Source organism: Chroicocephalus ridibundus, chromosome 10 (assembly GCF_963924245.1).
Source record: "Chroicocephalus ridibundus chromosome 10, bChrRid1.1, whole genome shotgun sequence".
In the NCBI taxonomy this organism is placed as follows: Eukaryota; Metazoa; Chordata; class Aves; order Charadriiformes; family Laridae; genus Chroicocephalus; species Chroicocephalus ridibundus.
Genome location: NC_086293.1, coordinates 17,466,002 through 17,490,166, shown reverse-complemented (window position 1 = coordinate 17,490,166; position 24,165 = coordinate 17,466,002). Strand labels below are relative to the sequence as shown.

Genomic DNA, 24,165 nt, shown 5'->3' with positions numbered 1-24,165 from the left:
CGGACCAAAGACAGCAAATGGAAAGTGAGAGAGAATCCTGAATGCCAGCCACTTAACCCCACTCGAAACAGAGGGGATGATCAGGTGTCAAGAAAAGGCCTGAGATTTGGCAGGCAGAATCCTTACGGATGCTGAAGATGCACAAGAAAGAAAGGAAAAAACCTGGGTACTCAGACTCCAGGTTGCATATGGGAGGCTGGCTGCTGAACAAAAATCTCTTTTCCTTGTAAACGGAACATATTTGGTGTGAAAAGCCCTGAAAGACCACACGTTCTTTTATACAGCAACCTCTGAGAGTGCAGTGCCACTTAACTTCGCCTAGAGAATCACAGAAAAAGCAAGGAAAATAGTCTTTCCAGAGGTCACCTGGTCCAAATCCCCTGTCTGAGCCACCATCAGACTCACGCTGTTTGCCAAGCGTCAATCTTTCTCTTTTAATACCTTTATTAAAAGGAAAAGGCAGTTCTTTTCCTTTGTAGGATCTGACTTGGCTCTTTAGAGCAAGCATGACAGGGTTCAGCGATGCTTCAAAACCTGTGAAATAACAACAGTAATCCAAAGCACATGCCACGTTTTTATCATTCACCAGCTCTCGAGTTCAATTTGGGTTTCTCTCAGGCTACTCATTTCTTGCTGGTAAATCCCTCGTTCTCTAAATTTCATAATTGATTCTGCCCGAATCACCTGGCCCGTGTTTCACCCTGGTTTCTGCACACCTCGTTCCACGGGCCGGGGAGCTGGAACCCGGCGGAGCTGCCCTGGGACACGGGGCCACGCAGAGCCACCAGCCGCGGGGCTGACGCGAGAAGCACAACGTGGCACTGTCCCCCCATGGGGCGGGTGGAAAAAATGAGTGTTGGGAAGAGTAAGTACAGCAATGGCTCACACAGGTTACCGGGCTGGGCTGAACATGGTGAAGGAAGGGTTTTGGTTTTTTTGTTCCGAAAAGAAGCTATTTGAGTTCAAAAGCAGCATTGGAAAAGGCCTTTTAGAACGGGATCCAAAAAGCCATGCCAGCTAAGAAGGTTTTCACATTTTCATGCTTCCATGTCCAAAGGCACACGGTTGAAACTGAGGCAGCAATGCATTTCAAAAAGCAAATACCATTTCCCTCATTAACTTGAAAACCCTGAAGAGACCAGGCCTTCTATTTTCAGCATTAAACTAGAAAATCTAAAGCACTTTCTGCATGTCCAGTCTAATGTTTGCTAATTCATCTCTGTACGAATCTCCATCCATTTGCACCCAAATTCCGATTGTATCAAAGGAGGTTTCCTTACTTTACTGGCTCCCATGACTCCCGCTCAAAGCCCCTGTGAATTGACTGTGCAATTGAGGACTCCATCAGATCGACATATCTAACAACAAGTGGAGCAAACAGGTCTTGGAGGTGTTTGTGGAATTTTCCATTGCACAAATTATCTAGAATAGATAAATAAAAGTATAGTAAGACACTACTGTTACTAAAAGCTCTGTAACAAACCACAGCGTGGCACTTCATTACACAACAAATTTGTCAGCAAACAAGAAGAAACTTCAAGAACATAACAGGAGCTGGCATCAGGCACCAATGTTCACGACAAAGACAGCGGGAATGGCTTCTTACTCCAAACAAATAAACAGACAACAAATCTTCTTCTCCATTAATGTCAAACTTACAAATACGTCATTACTTCCTGTGAATCAAATGGATGTAAGAAATACAGCATGGCAAACATTATGGCTTTAGCAGGTAGGAGAATCATTTCTTCTTTGGTTACTCACGACCGTGATGCTGGAAAATGGTCTCTGAGGGTGAGTCCCTGGTTTTTTCACGTGGTCTTACTGGGGCCCTGGTCTGGGACCTAACTGCAGGCAACGCCAATTCTGCCACCAGCTCCCCGGGGAGCGGCAGGACCAGCCGGGAGAGGGCCAGGTCCCCAAGGGCTTTGAAGGCATGGGCTCATGTGCTTTGGAGAGGAGCCTTATTTCACAAAGCACCGTTCTTCTGAACTACTCCTGCTTCCATTTTACTTTAAAATTTTCCTCCCTTCCATAAAATCTTTTTAAGCAGGGACTGTTTTACTCCATGTTAAATAAATGCAGTACACACATATAAAACGATACACACACATTTAATGACAGTGAGATAGAGTACCTAATTCCCTGCTTATCAGGCAGCCATTACCAAGAGACGTGAGAAGATGAAGCGAAATAGAAGTTCAACTTCTCACCTTCGACCGAGGCATTTGATTTAAGGGGTGTCTGTGTGCCTTTTTTCTAGTGGAAATGGAACAAAATCAAGCTGATGCTAAAAGAGCATGTACTGTAAATCTCTACCCCTCTCAGTTCTCTGTGCAGTACGGAGAGGCTGAAAGTATTGTCAGTAACCTGAGCTGCCCACTGAAAAAGAAAGGATCAAAATACAATACATACAGTCACTACGGAGGGAATCGTTTAGGAGCTGAAAGAGCGGAAAGCTGTCCCAGGTGTCTGGGGGTTGCACCTCTAACGCAGCATCCATATCCACTGCAAACAGGGACAGGAAGGTCTCCGCGTGCTCGACCATTAAGTCTGACCACCAAGCAAAGGCCTTCAGAGTTGGTAGAAAAAGATAACAGAGAAGTATATTAGTTCTTATAGAGCACAGGAAAAGATGTTAGGCCACATATCTCAAAAAAAAAAAAAAAAAAAAAAAGAAGTGCATCCCATGGAAACTACCTTTATTGTAAAGAGAACAGTGCTTTAAAGCGCTAGCCTGCACTGACAGTGCTAATCACAGGAATTAGGCACTGCTATTTGAACGCAAAGGTTTCTTGTAGAGGATCTGTTCAGAGCTCCACCGCAAAGGCACGCAGCTGTAACACGGCAGAGAAGGTTTCGTCTGTTCAATTTACAATAAATGACTTCATTCATCGTTAATTACACTAATTATCAGAAAAATCAACTAATTCTTATTCTAAAGTATAGAAATTTGGGAGTGTCTTCACTGCGCTTGTGGGTTTTCTGCTGCACTTTTCAACAGTTTAAATTTTCTTTGGATTCACTACTTCTATTTGTCTCGAAAAACCAGAAGCCTAAGACATTAAAATCTGTCCTAAATCACTCACGCTCTTTAGAAATATTTCAAGCATCACCAGTAAAAGTTATTACAGCACTGTTCATTTTACATGGTTAAGCTATATACATCCATAGAAACACATTACCACCTTCATAATGCTACTGATTAGGAAACCGATTACAAAGCTCTATTATCAACATGCCAAGATAAAAAAAAATATATCTACGGCAAGCCTGTATTTTCACAGAGGCAGGAAAAAAATCATATCTAAACTTGAAAATCAAAAAATATCAGTGAAGTAACTCATTCTCATGCACGTGGGTCCTTAAAATTCAGTGTTCGGGCTCTCTGACGTGACATTCACATCATACATGGCTCAGATGTGAATGCTGCAAACGCATGCATGCGTGTTTAGTAATCACTTCTGGCTGGGAACATGCAATATGAGAAGTGCTGTCGTTAGGACCATGTGCTGTCATTTCGAAGTGATAGGAAATTACTCAGGGACTTAAAAGGATCTAAGAAACAGCTTTCCGGCACTTTGCAAGAAAAAAGAAACCTCCAGCATAGGCACAAGACCGGAGATGAAACGGGAAAGACTGGGGATAGATGAATCAGTTCTAAGAGGAACTGCCAGTCAGGGAGAGGTATTTTTTGCGGATTTTAGCAGACATGAATAAGCAAGATGGACTTTCACTTTCTCAGGGCTCGGTTCTGATTCACTGATGAAGAACTGCACTGATGTGCAGGGCACAGCTCCAGCTGATGGTTCACTCGGCTGTAGGGAGGGAGCAGTGCCCCAAAACCAGGTTACTGCCACAGACCCCTTTAATTCTTCTTATTCTGGCCTGACTTCTCAGCTGCCATGGGGCAGGGGGTCTTTGGGACTACTCCCACTCCTTCATTACCCCAAAATATAAAGCAGACTGACATTGCCCTGCTATTATTCCATGAGTTGATACAAAACTGGTGTTAAGACATACATAGGTTGGATGTGGCACTGGGCGTTAGGTGCCCAGAGCACATCCAAGATGTAAAATCATCAAAACAAGTCAATAACTCCCAAACTAATCTTAGTATTTGGCCTGCCCTGCCACAGGGGTGAAGCTGTGGATGAGGCGGGCTGTGCCCTGGGCAAACGCTGTGCCTGAGGGGCAACACCAGCAGGTTACAGTGTCCCCGTGGTCACGGTGTGAGGACAAGGTAGCCACACTGGGCTCCTTTGCCTGTACATTGCCACCAGCCCCACGAACATGGAAGAAGCCGTCGGGCACTGCTGCAGCACCCCGGGGTGCTTAGAAAGCTCAGTCTCAGATGTGCTGGTGGCCCTGGGTGTGTGCAGAGTCATTACTCTGGAAAAGCCGAAATCGAGGAGAGGGAACCCTCATGCATGGCAATGCTCTTCAGATCTTCCTCCCACGCTTTGTGCTGGTGTCCAACTGAGCGCATGGCTGGATGCCTGGGGGGTCGAATCACTGCAAAACCGCACAGGAACCAAAAACATCAAGAACCAGGTCTGCTCCTGATGTCTGCTCAAACCTTCTCCCCAAAGCGCAGGTGGGACACCAGCGGACGCTGAGCCATGGGGCTGTGGAGGGTCCTCTTAAAATTGGTAGCTCTCGCCTGCGGTTTTCGAGGAGGATGCTGGGCTGTCCTTGCACGGACCTGGTTTCTCCGTCTGTGACTCCACCTGCCAAGAGCCTGCCAGGCTGTCTCCCCATCAGACACTGCCCATGGGGCTGCGGGCAAAGAGCGGTCACTATAAAGGACCAGTGGCAATCGGCATTCTGGGGGGAGGGAAAAGAGGGGAGGCCAAAGAATATCTTCTGCAATAAATCCCAACATAAACACTGCAGAGTCCTGCAATAAAAACCTGCTTCCATGAAAAAGGAGAAAAAAAGAGCTATTTTTAAGAGAAATTGTGAAGAAAAGCATGTGATCATTTGCGGAAAAAAAAAATATGCCCAAACCAGTCACAGTTTCCCTTTTGCTGGAAAAGTCAAATTTTAGCTCTGTACATCTCTAACTTATGTCAGGATCCTCAACCTCCTCCTCCCTAGTCTTGGCAAGCAGGACCTTCCTGTGGTGGGAGCAGTAACACCATACCTTGAAAATCTCCTTCAAGATGGTAACATTTAATTTATTTACCATCTACTTACCTGCTTTGCTCAAAACACAATGTAAAGGGTGGGGGGAAAAGTGTGCTTTCTAGCCAAACACACCTATTATTGTATATTTTACACATGGATACACATGTATATATGTATGACCTCAAGGAGTTAAAATACATATATACATATACACATACGTATACATAGAGAGAGAAAACACAAGTTTAAAAATAGGTGAATGGCATCGTCTCTGGCATTTGTCATCAGTCATCCAGAGGAACGGAAAGGGTGGGAGACATCTGATGGGAGAGATGACACAATGACAGAGACCTCCCGCTCTCCCAGATCGCAGACGTAGGCACACGGTTTCTGCTGCATCTCTGCCTGCGCTGGTTCGCTTCCTTCTTACGGGTAAGACAAACCCAACTGGCTAGACACAGTACTTCTGTTGGAACGCTTTTTGAACATTTTCCATGCTCTGAGTCTTATTCGCTGGGTTCTCACTAGGGAGTCTGCCTGGATGTCCATGTGGGGAAAAAAGGGGCATGTTTTAATTGCCAAAACTGTTGGTTTTCAGTAAATTAGGGCACTTCTTCAGTAAGCGGTGCGATTTAATTTTCTGCTCAACATCCAAAGTAGACCAAAGAGTCGCACCCCGCAAGTCGAACCTTCTCCAGGTGAAAGGACAACATGTCAAAAAAACCTCACCTGGAATAATTTGGGGAAAAAAAAAAAAGTACAAAACCTCAGCAATTCTCATTGCACAGTGAGAGCATAACATGGCTACAAAGCGTAATAAAAATATAGTGATAAACCACCCAGCCTCTTCTCTCTCTTCCTTTGGGTGCAATTCCAAGTGTGCGGAGAGCTGGCCAACTGCCTGTGCGCTGCTGAAATGCCACAGCCACCCTCAGGACAGGGATTCAATAACGTACCGACAGTGTGCCGGGCTTCTGGAGAGAGATGAATTTCACCCTTCCAGGTCAGCGTTCAGAACAAGGGACCGGGATGCCTCCTATCCGTGTTGGCACTAACCTTCTGTCTCTAATCAAAACCTTGTGACACAAAAGATGCCGGAGAACAGTTTTGAGTCTTCCTCCTGGTGAGGATCTCGGCAGCGTGGCTGGCTGAACGCGACCGGCCCTGTAACTGCTTCCTTCAGAGGTCTACTATTTTCAAAATAAACCTGCGTTTTAATAACAGCTCCTTCCCGTCTGGTTGTACATCCAGCCTGTGCTGGTGAGGAGTGGAATAAAACACTCGTTATCCTCGGACAGGTGATTTGCGCGCAAGCGCGGCACCCTCAAGCACCCCCTCGCTTTTGTAACACCGAAGTTTATTTCACTCTTCACCCCGTATATTCTCTCTCTACATATAAATACTGTATATCCAGTACAAGGCACATACAGACAAAAACCAGAGGAAGACCACTACCATTCTAGGCACTCGTGTAGTACTTGGCCCGTCTCCACCACGGTCTACCAGAGGTTGGGTGAATGCAAAACGACAGAGGTAACAACAGGCTGAGGAGAGTCCAGGCGGGTAGGGTTGTGTTGGGATGTAACTGCAGCGCTCGTAAAATATACCCATTGCTACATGCATGGACCGGACTGCTATGCCACATTTACCCTCCTGTGTCGGGCTACCAGCTCCGCAAGCAGCCGACTGGAAGTTGCTGTTACATTCCTCGGTCAAAGTTAACGGAAGCGAGGGCAACCCGGGTAAAATCCCAGTAGGAAACATGGCACTGAGAGGGCATGCACGGAATATGACAGGAGTGACTCGTTTCATTCGGTTTAGTCACATACCTCTTTCCCCTGCCAGGATCATCCAAGATTGAATGAACAGTAGAAAAACAGGGAGGAAATTTAAATATGCAATCAGGCATTAGTTGGGTGTTGCGGATTGTTGTGGATTATCAATAACTTAAATTATACTGCAAATTTAATATACACTGGAATGATTTTTAGGTGATTGTGAAATTATTTATCAAATGCTCTTAATGCAAAATATAGTGAGTATATATATATCAATGGGAAGGAAAAGAGAAAATAGCGAATGAGTGTTACATTACCTACAGTCATACACAGTTACTGCTCGCTCTGAATTTCAAACCGATTAACTTTTCAATATGTATCCAAGAGCCCCAGATCTACAGAGAAGAGAGGGCTCAATCCTGCAAATACTTACACGGGTACGCAACGTCACCTGCGCGGGCAGAAATGTCCCCGTGTGCTGGGAGAGGGACCACAGCCAGCAACGTCAGCTGCCTGCGGGGTCAAGCGTTTCCAGGATCAAGCCTCACGATTTTCTGCTCTATATTTGACTATGACACGGTTTCAGTGGTTTTAAAACATGTATCTTTCCGTTAAAGCGCTTTGAAGAGTTAACAGTAGTTGCATTAGGCTTAGATAACCCAAATAATGAGGATAATTCATCCTAACCTCCGTGACTAGTAACTGAGGTATTCCCAACAAGCCAAGGCAGAAGAGGCCAGCAGGAAACCAGGTGAGTTAATCATGTACCGCGGGGGCCCAGGGAAACCCCCGGAAACAACCTGAACGCTCAGAAAGGGACCAAAAAAAGCAACTGTTTTGTTTTGCGATGGTTTTGCTCCAGCTCTGGACAGCAGGAGTGGTAAGCTGCTGCGGGGACCCCGCTAATGCTGTCTGCAGGCACAAACACAGGACATTTTTTGGAAACACGACCTTTCTCAAAAGTGGAGGGGCTTGCTCTTGTGTGCAGTTGGTGGCGAATATATTTGGCCAGATTCGGCTCCTGCTGGCGCTGTATGAAAGGCTGCAGGCTGACGTAGAGGAGAGCAGAACTTAATTAATCCCTCCTTTAGCCCTCCCTCCCTCCCCTCGGCAAAAAGCAATCTTCCTGAACTGAACTTCGCCTTCCTCGCGCTCGAGCACCGTTACTTAAGAATCCTTTTTGGCTTTTAAAGAAGATGATAACCCAGCACCAGCTTGGGAGGACACCGCACCAACAGACGGAGCTGCCAGCAAGCCGCCGGAGCCCGCCGAGGACCTGGGGGACACGACCTCGCAGGGTGCCGCTGCTCACCTCCGCATGGTGTTCTTCGTTTTGCTGTAGGACTTCAATTACCAACTCTGCCAGACGTATTGTATCTTCTAACTTTTTAGCTGGGGTGACTAACCGGCCTACATTTTCTGTAGTACAAGAACTCGAGTTAAAAAGGCAGGCAGAATGAAAAGCTAGACGTACAGTAAGTTATTTTAGAGGTTTAAAAAAAAATATAAAATAATCCCATAATACTCTACAGCTTTAAAGATCTTTTCATGCATATGTTAAATGCTTATATAATTAGTACTGAGCAAACCAGAAAGCCACATTCGTTATTATACTATGAAAATACAGTGCTCCAGCTCCAAATTTCACAATACTGTCAGAGTTGTTTTGCTTTATGGTGAGATGGCGGCACTTTATTAGCTCAAATAAGAACATCGCATTCCCTAAAGACAGCATCTGGCCACTAATATAACGAACAAAATGTATCCTTCAGTGTAGATGATGCTATTACAGAAATCATGTGTGTATTATTTTAAAATTCTTTTTAAGAAGGTCAGTTCAAACAAATCTGTCTGCACTTCCAATAAATTGTCAGACTTGAGCAATTTAAATGTCACCTGCTACTGAAAGCAAAATCTGCAGGTCTGCCTTGCTCCAGGATTTAACTCCACAAGGGTCAAGGAGTTACGCATGCTGGAGGGAGTGGAAAGTGGGAAATCCCACTAAGGCGTTCATAGGTAAGATTTATATGGGAAAGGAGATGCAACTTTACAGCAAAAATCCCGCAAACAAACCAAAGAGTTTAAATCCTGGAGCTTGCTCTTTAGCCATATTCAGCTATTTTGCAGCGTTTTCTGAAGACTTTTAAAAAGAATCAAATTATATTCTTCTAGGTAATTTATATTATTGCTAACATAGTAAAGAGACGAGGTGGTAACAATCTGGAACATTTAAGAGTGTGTCAGCAGAAATAGTAAAGAGAAAAAGAAAACTGTCAGATTTTCATTGAACGACAGCTCCCGCAGAGCTGGCCGCGTGCGACCGAGGAGGTTTCTGTGCGCTGACACCGCGTCTCACGTCCCAAGGTGTGCAAAGTCAAAAACCTGTATTTTTAACTCTCCAGGATACGAAAGCTGGAGAATTCATAAATGGGTGAAGCACCAAACCCACCCGAATAGCCACATCCATCTGCAATTCGCGGTGTACAGCCGACTGCGCGTCCCCAGCGCAGCAAAACGCCAGCAGTGCAAGCACTGAAGCGCCGTCACTCGCAGCCCCCCCCGGGGATTTCCAGAGGAGCCCAGCCAAGCCAGCAGCACGCACTGGTTTTTTGCTAGCGTTTAGGTCTTTTTTTACTGACGGGACAGACACTTGTGGTTGCAGGCAGATGGCACCGCTCTGCTCCGAGGGGTCCCTGCCTTGGCTCAAGGCTGGGTGAGCTTCGAGGACTTACTTCTCCCCCTCAAAATCTTGCCCACTCCTAGTTTTCCCTGATTGCCTGTTTACAGGTAACAAGTTTCCCATGAAAAGGAAAGCCGTGTTTTTCAGAATGGCCACATCTGAGTGGCCGAGGGAGGGGTACATGGCTGGTTTTCAGAGGAGCCCAGCAGCCCGGTCAGCTGAAGCCTGGCATTGCAGGTGCTCAGCTCGGCTGAGAGATGCAGCATGGTACAGCACCATGCGAATTAACTCTACATTTTTGCTGATTTATGCCACAGATCATGGCCTTAGGGATTTCTTCTCCAGTTTTCCTTTTGTTTCTTCTATCACTGGAAACAAACAAAAAAATCCCTTTAATATAATTTATTGGGCAAATACTGAAACCGGAGAACTGCTGATTAACTCCTCATTCTTTTTCCTATTCAATCCAGCATCTCACTGGCTGCGAGAAGTAGAAACCTCTTCCTTTTGCAAAAGAAGTCCAAAGACATGTCCCTTAGTAAACTCTGGTTGTTTCTGCACCTCCGAAGCCAAGGGGAAGCTTTTCCATCGATCAGAGCAGCATCAGGCCCATTCTCATTTGCAACACTGATCTGCTCTCAAATACAACTAAAAGACAAAAGTGTTAATAAGAACAACTGCTCGGAGATGCTGTCTTTAAAGAAAATATTGATGCTTATACAACTTTGGCAGCCAGCAGATGTCAATCTTAATTTTTTTTCTTCTTATTTTAAATATTTCCCTGGTTAAGTTACTATACATCAGAATATTCTGCTAAGATAGCTGGAGCACTGACAGTTACATGAAACGTATACGATATACTTATCAAACATTTCATCCAACATCATGTAAAGCTCATACATATTTATAGTTTTCATGCAAAATGTTATGCAACAACAATGTTATTTTGTGCTGACGTTGATATTTGAAAATGTTGCATATGTCAGACATTGCTAGACAAAAAAATGTGGACATTTTGAAATCAATGCTACCTCTAAGTCTCTACAAGCTACCAGACCGCGCTAGGTGTTTTGTACAAAGCTGCACATGAGAACTAGCTTTCTACTGCTACGCAAGCAACTGCTAGACTAGAAAACCACTGAATAAAAGGAAGGAAGACTATTACAGTACTTGGCGGCTGTTTGGCCATGCCTTTGAGCATATGATTTATCATGTTAGTCTGCGTTTGAGGAGATGATGGTGGCCCAGCCGGTGGCTTAGGCTTGGACGGACGGGCTGCTTGTGCATGACGGAGAGAGAGACGCCAAAAGTAAAGAGACAAATGACTTCATAAACAGTGACAAAAAGATGGAAACTTCAAAAGGAACATAAGCAGAAATGATCAAATACAAATGGAATAAGCTGCTGGGTTTTTGCTTATCGGTACTTGAAGTACTACACGGCAATGACACCATTTGACAACACGTATACTAGAAGTCAGCAGATTCGAACATCCTACAGTTCTGTGCAATCAGAAAGCTAAAAATCCAATGCAAGCATGAAACTGCACTTCACGCAGCCACGTGAGGGAACTGGAATAGGTTAATTCAGTTAAAACTCTGGAATTCAGACAAGGTAAACTAAAAAAGATGACTTTAAGTCAGCGCCCCAGTGCTTAGGTACATTTAGCAATAGAATAATGAGCCACAGGAATTAATTGCTTTGCAAATATCAATTACACATTTTAGAATTAAACGTCACTGTTGGTTAAAGGGAGCTATAAAATATTCTTGTGCAATTTAAACATGTAAAAAAATCTGTCACTTAAAAATGTGTGGTTCCTGATCGTTTCCAGCTCATTTAATTATTTTCAACTTGGAATTCTAGTGGCTTTTATATTCTGGGTTGAATCATATATAAAAACTTGCCAGCTCTATCAAATATGTTACTTGCTATTCCAAATGTTAGAATACTGCAATCAGGACTTGACCCATCTGTCATATAGTTTACAATATCAGCATAGGAAAAATTCAAAGAAAATAGCCTTTCCTTTTACATACACTCTGAGAATAAATTACATACCGTGAATATATTAACACAATAGTTTCTTTTCCATTTAATAACAGTTTTTAGCAGCATTGTGACTATTTTTAATAATGCCATTTGCAGGGAATTTGGCATATTTATCTGGACATTCTATTGCCAAAAGTCCTTGCCATTTTGCTTGCATTTTCCAGTGGGGGAAAAAAAAAAAGCGGTTGGCTTGTGCAAAGTAGATTTCTGATTGCTTTTAACTCTCACAGAATTATAACACTTATCAAAGTATAATAAAGAATATTCGAGTAAACCGTTAGTTGAAGAGTATGAGTTAGGTTTGTTCCCCTCTCCATACACAGAGATAGATATACATACGTACATAGACACACGTACAACACGCACGTGCACGCACACGCACACACACACAGATATTTTGAGTCTTTTAAGCTGTGTAATGATTTAATTCAGACTCTTAGATGCAAGCTACTGGTTTCAGGCTTTTTTTTGTTGTTGTTGTTTTCTGATAACAGGGTTCATTCATGTCTGGAATCATCCTGATCCTTGTGCAGTGTTTACCAAGGGCGGCTTTGTCCCCAGAAACAAACCTCTCAGCCTCAAGTGACAAAAATAACTGCTTTTTGGGCAGTGGCCTAATGACTTTCACTCTAATTTAAAACATAAGCAAGAATTCAATTTGGCTACTCACTGATGGCTCCTGAGCTCAACATGCAGATGTAGGAAGAATATTTTACTGCCCATCCCTATGGAGGGCTGTTTGTGCCAGGGGCCCTGGAGGAGAAGGGACGGTGGGGAGAGGGGACCCCACATGTCCTCCCACCCGCATCTGGCAACCGCCTGGTGAGAAGCCACACAGGTCAGTCTGTCGGGCTCCGAAGTTGGGAGAGTCAAGAGAGGTCCTCCTAAGAGCATCAAAGCCAGGGGAAAATGGCATCCCAGGACTGCATCCCACCGCCCCCCTCAGCACCGCGACCCTCGAGAGCCCTTAAATGTGAGTCCAGCCCCTGCACCAGCAACAGCTGCCCATCAAAAAACAGATTTCAGACTTCACGGACAACCAGACCCCATCGTGTCGAATGGGCCCGACTTGTGCAAGTGTTTTGTGTCCTAGGGAAAGGTCATTAGCAGCGAAGGAGGAGGAGGAAGGGGCAAGAGATGCAGCAGCATCGGGGCTTCACGAATCCCTAGTGCAGGGAACCAAACAGCGTGGAGGAGACTCCCGCTGTGCAGCTGTCAGCACAGTGCCCCGGGGTGGCTTCCACTTCTCTGGGGGGCCTGCCAGAGATCCCCCCCAGTGCCTTACCCCTGCTCCTGGCATCTCTCCGCCCCCGCCGGCTCTCGAAAACAAGCTTCCACAAGCGATTACAGCAGGTTAAGCAACAAACTTGCCATGTAATTCTGATCTGGCCCAATCTGCACAAATACTGGGTTCTTTTGTTCATTTAAATTTTGCAGACCCAAATCCAGGGCTCTTGTACGATGGCCGCAAAACCACCTGGAGCTGAAGGAGAGGAGAGGAGACAAAGAGCTCTCTCCCTTCCTCAGGACACTGAACACCTCGTGAGCCCTGACCCACACTTTTCTTTGTTGCCTCTTTATTGCAAGAAAATTTAAAAGAGTAAGGTCTGGCTAAGGGAAGCGATTAATTTCATTGGTAAATTTAAATACAAATGGGGCCGTGATGGCACTGCCCTGTGAGTTTATGTGCTTCTCCTGGTCCGGGTCTCGGAGATGACACGTGGGTCCCTTTCACGGGGTGTCTCGGCTCCTGCTGGGAGCAAGGGAGATGCGTGATGCTGGATGGGGTTTACGGCACTTGCCAGCGATCAGCTGCAGCGTGTGTGGCAGGTTTTGTTTCACTTTGGCTTTTCTTTCTTCCCTGTCCTTTTCCTCTCTAATCCCTCGCCACAGCCAGTTTAGCATCAGAAACGCTCTTGTAGTCATTTGCTCACGTGTGTCAAACGGGTAAGATTTAAACACCAGAGGCAGGAGCAGCTTCTTCCTTACTAACAACCTGACCAAGTGCCTTCCTGGACAAACTTCTTTTACGTTTCTGCATGATACTTGCAAATTAAATAATTGCAGAAACTCGAATTACTTGGCAAATTATAGGGTTCTTCTTACAATAAGCTTCAGCCTGCGATGAGTATAACAGGTATGTTAAAAAATCTGTGGTACCCCGGGTATGTATATTGAATACAATTTATTGTGTGCGACTCCTTACGGAATGGAAGGTTTTCAACCTGCGTACTTGTCACCCAGCACCATGATTTCTGCTAGATGGGCTACTAACACATCAGCAACGGTGAGAATTACACTTGCAATAAGAGAAGAGTATTACTGACTTTTCACATTTTTTAAAAGCGTAGCCACTGACTCGATGATTTCCTTGTAATAATTAAAAGTATACGACCGCTGCCAAAGGCTTTGGTGCATAAGCGTTACGTGTGCGCTCATTTGCGAGACAATAATGAAAATGATAAAAAGAGCTGCTGTTCTCAAGATAACTATAAAGAATAATGGACTTAGCCTGAGGATGAGGCAAAGCAGCCTTTTATTATATCTGTGAAATGAATTTGCATGTATCTGAAAGGGATTTCAGTGATTATATCATTTTTTCTTTCAAAATAAGATGTGTTATCTTAAAAGTTAGAAAAATTCATAGGAACGTTTTTTTTTTTTCAACTCAGAAAGAGACTCTGATTCAGCTCTCAAAACTCAACATACTGAAGAGAGAACTGATCCTCTGACTTTCTGATGATTATTCAGCCTAGTGAAGAATTTTTGCATGTCTGAATTGTATCTCATGCCTCAGGCAGCAAGTTGCTCTGCAGTTGGTGAGCGACTTGCGGAAAGATAATGGCACAATGCAGATCTTTGTGATTCCTGCAGCCCTTGTAATAACTTTGATACTGCTTTACACACTGCCTTGGAAAGGGCGAGAGGAAATCTTGAAAGCTGCATAATGATTCTTCGTTAAATACAACCGAATGCCATTTCAAGGAATGAAACAAATAAAGCCGCCGTTCAGCAGCGCACAAATACAGGTTGTAGTCACGCCTGAGTTAAAGTGCATGATTTATCAATGACTTCAGTCTCCGCTCCCACATACAAAGACTGATGTTTTCATACATTTCGCATCCCTATTTATTTGAGGAATGTAATTTTATTTTCTTTTTTAGGCTTTGTGGTTTATCACAAATGCTGGGAGTGATTGCCCAGCGGTGGCTGGGCTGACAAGTCGCACAGGACCTCTCCTTGTCTTGGACCAGGTGGCTCAGCCCCTAACCCGTCAGTGCCCTCGTGAAGAGTTAGGGATACGTGCACAGAAACAGGGAAGGCAAGTGACATTAAGTGAGCACGGGGACTGTGACAAGGGCCAGGATGAATGCCTTGAAAAATATCACTGCTTCTTAACAACCGGCTGTATTGCTCTAGTCAAAACCCGACCCCTCCTGCACCCTCTTCCTCGGCTGAGGATGCTTTCCGCGCCTGCTGGGGCGATCACGATGTGCAAGATGCTCCACGGCCGCTGCCAGCTGAGGCTGGCACAGCCGAAGCCACTGTGCTTGTCACAGAATCACAGAATGGCAGGGGTTGGAAGGGACCTCTGGAAATCATCTAGTCCAACCCCCTGCCAGAGCAGGGTCACCCAGAGCAGGTGGCACAGGAACGCGTCCAGGTGGGTTTGGAATGTCTCCAGAGATGGAGACTCCACCACCTCTCTGGGCAGCCTGTGCCAGTGCTCTGCCACCCTCAAAGTAAAGAAGCTCCTCCTCATGTTTAGGTGAAACTTCCTATGCTCAAGTTTGTCCCTCTCCTGCGGGTGCACCAGGGTCCCCAGCCTGGCACAGGCACCTGAGAGACGTCTGTCTCTGCAGGGGCACTGCAGCTGCCCCTCACCGCTCCATGGGATGCAGCTACCCTGGCACTGACCACATTTTGGCTTTGCACCCACCCCGGCACCACCGCTGGGTGAGTTTTCCAGGGAAGCCAGGCTTCCCCGCCAGCCCGGCCGGGACGGACAGACCTGGGGAGGACGGTGCGTGCCAGCCACGCAGCATGGTGCGATGCTGCGCCTCCGGAGCCCTGCTTCCCTGGCCAGGGGCTGGGGAGGCTGCTGGACAAGCACGAAACCAACATTTTTGAATAGCCCAAGAGTAGCTGATTTCCCTTGGTGACAGAGCGATAGGACTCCAGGGAGCCCCTCTGCTCTCCATTACTTTCCGCTTGCAGCCCGTGCCCCATTGCTCTGCCGCCCCGGCAGCCAGGAGGGAGCTGCCTCCATCCCCGCCTCTCCTCCACTTCTCACCTCTGCGCATCAACGCAGCACTACCACCAGAAGCCTCTCTTTACAGAGACCAAAACCAAAGCACAACACGAGAAATACTTGGTCTGAAAACTTTAAAAAAAAAAAAAAAAAAAAAAAAAAGGCTTATACTAAACACAACCAATTGCCAAACTGACAAGTATCGCCTTGGCTGGGACCAGCTCTAGAGCTGCCGGTACCCAGCTCCAGCAGCGCAGAGTGGCACTTGTGCTCACGGGGTCCCTCAGTGCCACCGCACTCCAGCACAGGGCAGCACACGTCACAAATCCTGCGCGCGTGGGATGGAGAAGTTACTCTTTTCTGAAGGAACGATGCATTCCTGACTTACATAAATAAGCAGACGAACGCTTGTTAAAAGGTTGCACTTATTAATCTGAGTGTTAGTAGTTTTGTCTGATTAATAATTAAAACAAGTCATTCATCTTTAATTGTTTTAGCATAATGTTCTGTTTAATGTTCTATTTCAAATCAATATTTTTAAAGTGAGGCAAGAGACTAAATGCTTTTCAGGAGAAAGGACATCAAAGGGTGACATTGTTGTGTTTAAGAAGAAGTTGTTTTCAGTATCTTATTTTTATTCTTGCTTTTGGCAACATGAATAAAAAGTCAGGCCAAAACCCAGTCACTTTTGACTCCACTTAAGCTGAGGAACTGGTTTCAAGTTGAGTCCTGCTGACCTTGCCCGAAAATTTTTCACTTAAGATAATGGGAGATTTGTGGGCATGAAGCAGCGGAGTCACAGCTCCCTGCGTCCCTTCACTCGCTCCGAGCATCGAGAAGCAGCAGTCTTATTTTTAAAAGAGCTGGGCCATAGAAACGTCCTTCCGAATTTCTAAACTGCAAGCACGTGATGAGCCGCGGCCGGCAAGCGCGATGCTCAGTGCATTTATCGTGCTCAGCGCACACCAGCCTTTAATCCGCTGTAGTGAATGGGAATAGCGGGGATTGTTCTATTCGCTTACTTGCACCTCTCGTAGCCATAGGGAAAAATCATTCTCCGTTTTCTAAATGTTTATTTCTATTCACAATTAATTTCAGTGTCACGCAATCGCTCTAGATCCTGGGCCAAATTTGAGCTGTGGAGGCCTGGGGAAGCCAGGGCAGAACCTCTTGTACTGCTTTTTAAAAGCAATTTCCCTTTGCACACAGAGAAATCAACCCCATCCTTTTTTTTTTTTTTTTTTTCCCCTCCACAAAACAGAACAATCTACTCACAAAAAGAAATGAACAGTTCAGGTTTCAAGGACTTTGGAACTAGGACTCCGGGATACAACAGAAACGAGAGCAGGGGCTGCAGAGCTCCGCCGTCCCTTCCGAAGGGATGGGCACTCGAAGCGCCCGGGTCTGAGCTGAGCCTTTGCCTCGTTACATGTCACCACAGGTTATAAACGAGAGACAAACACGACTTCTGTCTGACCGGATCGTTTGTTACACATTAACAAAAAAAAAAAAATAGAAAATAAAAAAAAAAAATACTAAAAACCCAGTTCTCCCATCAGGGGATCAAACAGAAGATATGAAAAACAAAAATGAACGTTAGTTTAGTTATAAATGTGTATAAAGGTGTGTTAAATTAATGGCCAAATCACCAACGATTTTTCATCAAAAATGAGCTGCGGTTCTTTTGGAAAACAAGAAACTTTCTCTTTGCAAAGGCTAGATTCTCCTCTAAAACTGTCTCCTAAAAAGACACGCTATTTCTACAAGGTAGTTCTAATCTACACTCTATTCTAAGGAAGGAGGAAAAGGAGATTATGTAGACAGCACAAATTAACTCCTTAAGTATCAATGCATCTCCATTTTCAGCCTGAAGGAGTACATATCTTAAGGAGCTATGAAAAAAAGAAAACAAAATAAATATAACTCAACAGTCCTAGCAATTTATAATGCATATACAATTGTTCACCTGCGTCCTTTTGATTCTCTATATGAAAGAGAGAAAGCAACAAGGAGAGAAAAGAGAGAAACAAGAACAGATATGCAGGATTAATGAGCAAGTGGATCGCACAGCCCCCCAGTTATGCGTGATATATGACATTTGAAAAGAAGAAAAGTCGCCCCGTCTCGCCCCCCGCCCCCCCCAAAGCATGGGGTTACCAAAAGAAGCTCCTTTCACGGAGGTGAAAGAAAACGCTGCACAAATAGAAAACCAGAGAGGGCGAGCCCTGAGGACACAGAGGGGATGTCCAAGTGACAGCGGGGACGGGATGTCCCCTCCAGAGCTCGGTGCAAAGGAGTCAGTAAAAAAATCGAGGAGGAGAGCGAGTAAAGCGCATCCTTCCGCTCGAGAGCTAACAGACAGGAGACACGTAAGATCTGATGTACAGAGAAAGGACAGCCTTATACGATCTTGTACACAGGGTTGGGTAAAGATCTTGTACGCAGGCAAAGGGATGGCTTTTTCCAAGTGTCCTTTATCTGACCTCTAGCTCACTGCTCCCCGATGTAGCCGCTACCTTTTGATTGTGTACCAGTGACAAGCACTTTACAAATTGGGGTTACACAGAAGCAAAGTAAAAATGCATTCAGGTCACGGACATAAAGAAGAACTGAAAAAACTTACAGACGGTCTGAGTTCGTCACAAACAGATGGGTTAATTGCCTAACCTGGTTTAGGCTGATAAAAAGTGACTGGACTTCTCACACTGGGTTTCACAGACAGAAGCAACAGACAAGCCAATGCTAAAAGACTCGAAGCAAGGAGAGTGAGTTGGTTTGGATCTGGACTTTCTGGAGGCCATGAAAACAGAAAGAGTGAGGACAGCATGGAGAGGAGGGTGGTAGGTACTCACGAATGGTTAAATCCATCACTTGAGAGGCCAAGCAGAAGACAGGATGCTCATACATTTCTCTCTTTTTCCCTATAAAAGAGGATTTGGGCATGCAAGAGGCTTAGGTCAGAGGTAAAGAGGTTACAGGCTATAGGTCAGAGGAAAACTTTATATTAGGTTAAAAGGAAAGTAGCCGTAGAGTATTTTGGGATACACACAGGATAAAAGGAAGAAATGAAAAAAAAAAGGAAAAAAAAAGGAGGGTTAAAATTGGAGATCTATTGGATTAACCATTCAGCATGCCCATGAGTCACAAGAGAGGCTGTGACCATGACTCTAGAGGTTTGCTCTGAACTGTTCGCAAGAATATAATGATCAAAACGTCATGAGTAGAGGGAAATAGAATTTCATTGGTTTAAGGCTCCGAGATACTAAGGATTTCAGCCTTCAGTATCTAAGGCTTTCACAGGTATTTCTTCATAAGCATAGCCTCAAGCACCGCTGCCACCGAGTTGGTTTTGCATCTCTGACAAACATGTGGCTACTCCAATGTCAGCTTTTAAAAAGCAAGATTTCAAAGCCATGTACAGCGCGCAGGAACGCGTCTGACCCAGGTAAATTTGTTATTTGCTCTTCTAAGGAAGTATTTGAACACGTAGTGGACTATGCTCATGAGAGAAAACCTGATGCATGCAGCTGGCGGATGTTGGGTTGTTCAAATTAACAATCCCAGCATGCTTGGAAATTGGTGTTACAACCACTTTTATAGAGATAGTATCAAAAAGTGGCTGTGGCCAATCACGGATAAAGGAGGAGAAAAGCAGAAGAGAGCAGGTAGTGTGGAATGAACTATTTCTCTGAAAAGGTAGCTGGAAAAAAAAAGGTTTGTTGCTTCAAAGTATTCCCAGACCTAAAAGTCACAGTGCGAAAAAGAGGGCAGGTAATTAACACAACCAAGAAGAATTGAGGCACAAAAGGAAAAGTACACACTAACTGTTCTACTTTGGAAATGAATGCATTTTTACTTACAGATCATAAAGTTTGTTTTTGCATAGATTTATCTGAAAGAAGAGAGCAAATCTTACCAACGAGTTAGTGATATTTATACAGAGAACCTAAGGGAACCAGCCCTGGGTAGAAGCATCCAACAACAGAAAAGCTGCTTTTGATTCTCAGTCCTTCTCCATCCTCGTCAAGTATATTTAAACATTGCATTTTACAGAATACACCAATTAAAATATCCTGTGAAGTTGAGTACTTCGATAAATTGCCTGATAATACAGTGCTTATGAAACCTTCGTTCCTTCTCTATTTTTGTCACTCATTACCAAGTCAAGAGCTGATAAACATCCTTTTAGTGCCCAATTCTTAAGTGTTTCTCACTGGATGCATAACAATGAATTCATTACCACTGGTACACAATTTGCATCGTTAGACAGAAAAAAAATGGAAAAAGAGAGGACATGTCATGTACAGAACCTGGACAATTTGTCATATAATAACCCAATTTTTTATGTAAACAAGAACTAAGAACAAATCAAAGGGAGTTTTGGGGGTTTTTTTCCTCCTCTCAATATTGTCCTAGAGGCATACAACAATAATCTCAGCTGTGGGAAAGCTTCACATCACACATGACAGAAACCCAAAGTCTAGAGCAGAACATACCATCCATCTGGAACATACAATTGGGAACTCGGGTGAAGTTGGGAAGGAGTTTCGAGTTGGGAAGAGGAGCCAACAAGGTACCAACGTAAACTGATTAACATGTAAAGAACAACTGGATCATAGAGCTTCAGCTAACACATATCCTCTAGCAAGCTTTAAAATGTCTTTTTGATGGCTACATGTGTCTCTGGTCACTGGTTGTTATTCTCCCATAACTTAAAAGGTCAATAATATCAGCTATGTCGGATTCAGAGTGACAAGAAAGAAATCTGATGCAAGTATGGGATCACTGATCAATGACTGCTATGCAAACTGCAAAGACAACAACGAAACACTCCCAGAAAAAAGACATTTTAAATTGGCTACAAATGATTAAGCATAGATTAAACAGTTTTTCAGCATCTTATTTTTCGTTTGTTTCCTGAACTCCACTGTCACAAGCAATTAGCTGCACTATACCTTCAGCTGCAAAGATGACATCCCAAGTATTTCTCAATTTGTTTTTTAAAACCACGACATGAGTCTGAATACTACACCACTGGCCAAATGCACTAACGATCAAAAAAAAAAAAAAAGCTACAGTTCCTTTTAACTGTTTCCTCTCTCTTTTCCAGAAAAAGAAATGTTTTGCATAGCTTCCATTCTTAACTGCTTCCGAAGCCAACACCACGAAAATGATGCAGAATCACATCAGTTTTATTGACAAGAGAATAAATAGCGAATGAGCTTCTTTTAAATAGCTCCCAGCCACAGTTGCCACCTAGAAATATAACAAAATTGTAATCTCACAAAGAAAGAGCCTTACCTTCAATTTTGGCATACTCTGATAGTCGAGTATAATTGACTAGAGCTGCTTGCTCCAAGCATTTACGGATGACTGTTTTTACCTCCTCTTGAGGGACCGGAGTAACTATGTCTTTCATCAGAACCTTGACACAAGAAAATCTGATTTGTTGTGGCATCGGGCACACAGAACTGCTTTTCTCCCAGCCCAGCACATACATCCATTCTACATTAGCGCTGTGTGGCTCTTGGGGTATGCATACAATACGCAGGATCCACTACAAGGTCACCTTGGCCAGCTTGAGACGTAGGACCGACCCCTGCCGTATTATTTCCCTTCTGTATCTATACCCTATGGCATGCCCCGAAATCGGTGCTTCTGATTTTTTGGGCATGACATTGAGATCTATCACAACTCCCCCAGTGCCAGGCAATGTTATGCCCTTCCTGGGCTCTGCTGATTGACCTGGGTTTGGGTCTGGGCTTGGCCAAGCTGCGGGTTAGCAGAGGTGAGAAGGATGTCGGAGCAGCAGGAAGGCTGAAATAAGGATGGGGAGGATGATGGTGAGCAGGTTTCATATGCCCAGGGGGAACGAGTATGCCTCGAGATGGGAATTTCACCAGACAGCAGCCAGGCATCATTTACAAGGGTCTGCGGCGTAGATGCTTGCCAGCGAGATCCTCCACCATTAACTACCAAGACAGAGGCAGGCTGTGCTGCTTTAGTGGCCAGGCTGCACACCTGCCTCCGAGCTCAAGCAGGAGAGAGAACAACCCCACCTAAACCCCCACGCTTCAATATTAACTATATTAATTGCACATCCTATGCAAGAACAACAGTTCCTCAAGCTCTTCTAGATGGAAAGATCCACGAATACAGGTAATTTTAACTACTCTCCGTTTGTCTTATGCTTACCCTTTCCAGCAGCGATAGAGTAGCTTTGAGTGCACCTTCTGGACGGCCAAATGGAAAGCAGTACCTAGAAAAACCACATCATGTTAACATCACACCAGGTGCATGCAAACGAGCCTTTCCAGCGCTATAAAGATGTTTTCCTAAATATCTCCAAGCAACAACCGGTCCCTCTGCCCCGAAGGAGCAGTCTTTCTACAGGGTAACTCTCCAAAAGGCTTCGATGGCGTGGATGCTAAGCAGCAAAACAGAATACGGGGTAGTAATAAGTTGATAGTTTTGGCAACTTGTTAAATCTGGGTGTCACCTGGAGAATTTTTAGATCTCATAGGAGAGTTAAATATAATCTCTTTGTAAAAATGGGAAAAAAATAAAAAAGCCCCTCTGGAAAGGACATTTACTGCCAGCCGGAGCCCCGGCGATGCACCAGGCTGTAGGTAAGCGGCTGAAGCAGCCACCGTCCCTGGCGAGCGGCAGCTCCAAAGGGGTGACGCAGGGACTCACCCCCCGCCCAGGACCCCGCTGGTGAGCAGGAGCGATTCATCCCTTTGTGTGTGGGCAGTAGCCATCCTTTCCATAACTACGACATTCCTGCAGAAAGCCCTGCCTGCCTAGGGAGAAGGGAAAATAAATGAGCAATAACCGAGCAGAGGGGAAGAGAGAAATCAGAGGAGAAGGGATTTTTTGTTGTTGTTATATTTTAGAAAAAATCCGCAGCATTACCATGCCTATGGGAGAAAGATGTTTTGAAATACCCTTTAAGGGTTATATATTTAAAATGACTCTCTGGCTAGAAACAGGCTACGGTGCAAGCTTCTCTGCCCTGTGTAGGTCTGTGCCACTTACACAAAATTCCCGTGTGCATTCAAAACCTGCCTTTTGGCTTTGCTGCTTATAGGAGGGAGCTGGGAGGAAATCAGTCCTCTGGCATTCAGCCTGGGCTCTCTGCCTTTACCTAAAATGCGTGATCTGATTCTCCAGAAGCAAACGAAGCCGCTCCTTGATCTCTTCGAAACGCTCTTTCTCGTCTACGGTCACAGTTCCTATCCCGTCGGGCCTGGAGGAGAAATGCCACGGATGACTCAGACTCCACCTCGCCACCCCGGTAACTCATCCCCACAGCTTTCGGAAGGGGACATCACCAACCATGAAACCAGGGACAGAGGATGTGCCACGCCGAGACACGGGTGGTCACGGCAGCACCGCTGCCGAGGTTTCAACAATAAATGAATAAAGAATTATCTCAGAGTGATAATCTGGATGTGGACACCCCCCCTGCCCTCCCCGCCCTTTATTCTTTCTGTGACAGAGAAGTCAGAAAAAGCAGAATCCCCTTTTAAATATAGGTACACGACAGCGAGCGTGACGCCAGCTCTCACTGCAGGATCGGGCCCACTGCTGGCAAAATAGGGACTTAATTTCTGCAGAAAAATTCTGCTGCTAATTTAACACAGTTCACAGTATAAAAGAATACCGACAACAGGCACGTATACAAACGGAATATAAAATTCTGCACTCCTTCATAACCGCTGAATCACCCCATTATAGCGATTTCTTGAAGTGCCCCATCTTCAATATATTCTGCTGAAAAGCAGAATATGCACGAGACATGCATTTTGAATTTGAAAATGCAATGCCTTTTCAGTCACTTAATTTTAATTTAGAAAGATGAACACACTGATACAATTTATCAAAGATTTTCTCGGAGTGTTTACGACACTCCGGTATTTCAGGAGTGCGCAGGAGTGCGTTGGGAGACACCCAGGTCCTGCTGCCCTGGGGTGTTTCTCATCTGTCACAGAGCACAGCTGAAGCTCTCCCGGGGCCGGATGATGCGGTGGTTCCCCTGCTTTTCCACCCCGTACCTCTGCCGATGCCAACCCATCCGAGAGCCGAAAGCAGCAATCCCCTCCTTCTCCCCCACACCCACACGGCAAAAAAAACCAAAAACCCGCCGCGCAGCAGAATCCCGGGCGAGAGGAGAGAGCGAGTCTAATCCATCCACCAAAGGAATCGGCCGGGCAGACAATCAACGGCACCGCTCCCCACTGCCGGCGAGCAAAGTCTACGGATTTGTGTAC

General features: G+C 45.0%; 1 protein-coding gene across 5 annotated transcripts in view; it reads right to left on the bottom strand.

Moving 5' to 3' along the window:
- Positions 1 to 24,165, bottom strand: part of CADPS (calcium dependent secretion activator) — a 221,235-nt gene that overhangs the window by 48,790 nt on the left and 148,280 nt on the right. For 2 of the 5 annotated variants that reach the window (XM_063347848.1, XM_063347845.1), the window contains exons 14-21: positions 23,040 to 23,141; positions 22,088 to 22,151; positions 21,194 to 21,317; positions 18,745 to 18,813; positions 17,859 to 17,876; positions 8,221 to 8,327; positions 2,416 to 2,572; positions 1,281 to 1,422 (exon numbers count right to left, since the gene is read on the bottom strand). In XM_063347848.1, coding sequence (XP_063203918.1) covers positions 1,281 to 1,422; positions 2,416 to 2,572; positions 8,221 to 8,327; positions 17,859 to 17,876; positions 18,745 to 18,813; positions 21,194 to 21,317; positions 22,088 to 22,151; positions 23,040 to 23,141 — 783 coding nt within the window. The remainder of the gene's footprint in view (positions 1 to 1,280; positions 1,423 to 2,415; positions 2,573 to 8,220; positions 8,328 to 17,858; positions 17,877 to 18,744; positions 18,814 to 21,193; positions 21,318 to 22,087; positions 22,152 to 23,039; positions 23,142 to 24,165) is intronic. The other 3 variants (XM_063347849.1, XM_063347846.1, XM_063347847.1) reach the window with 2 other exon arrangements.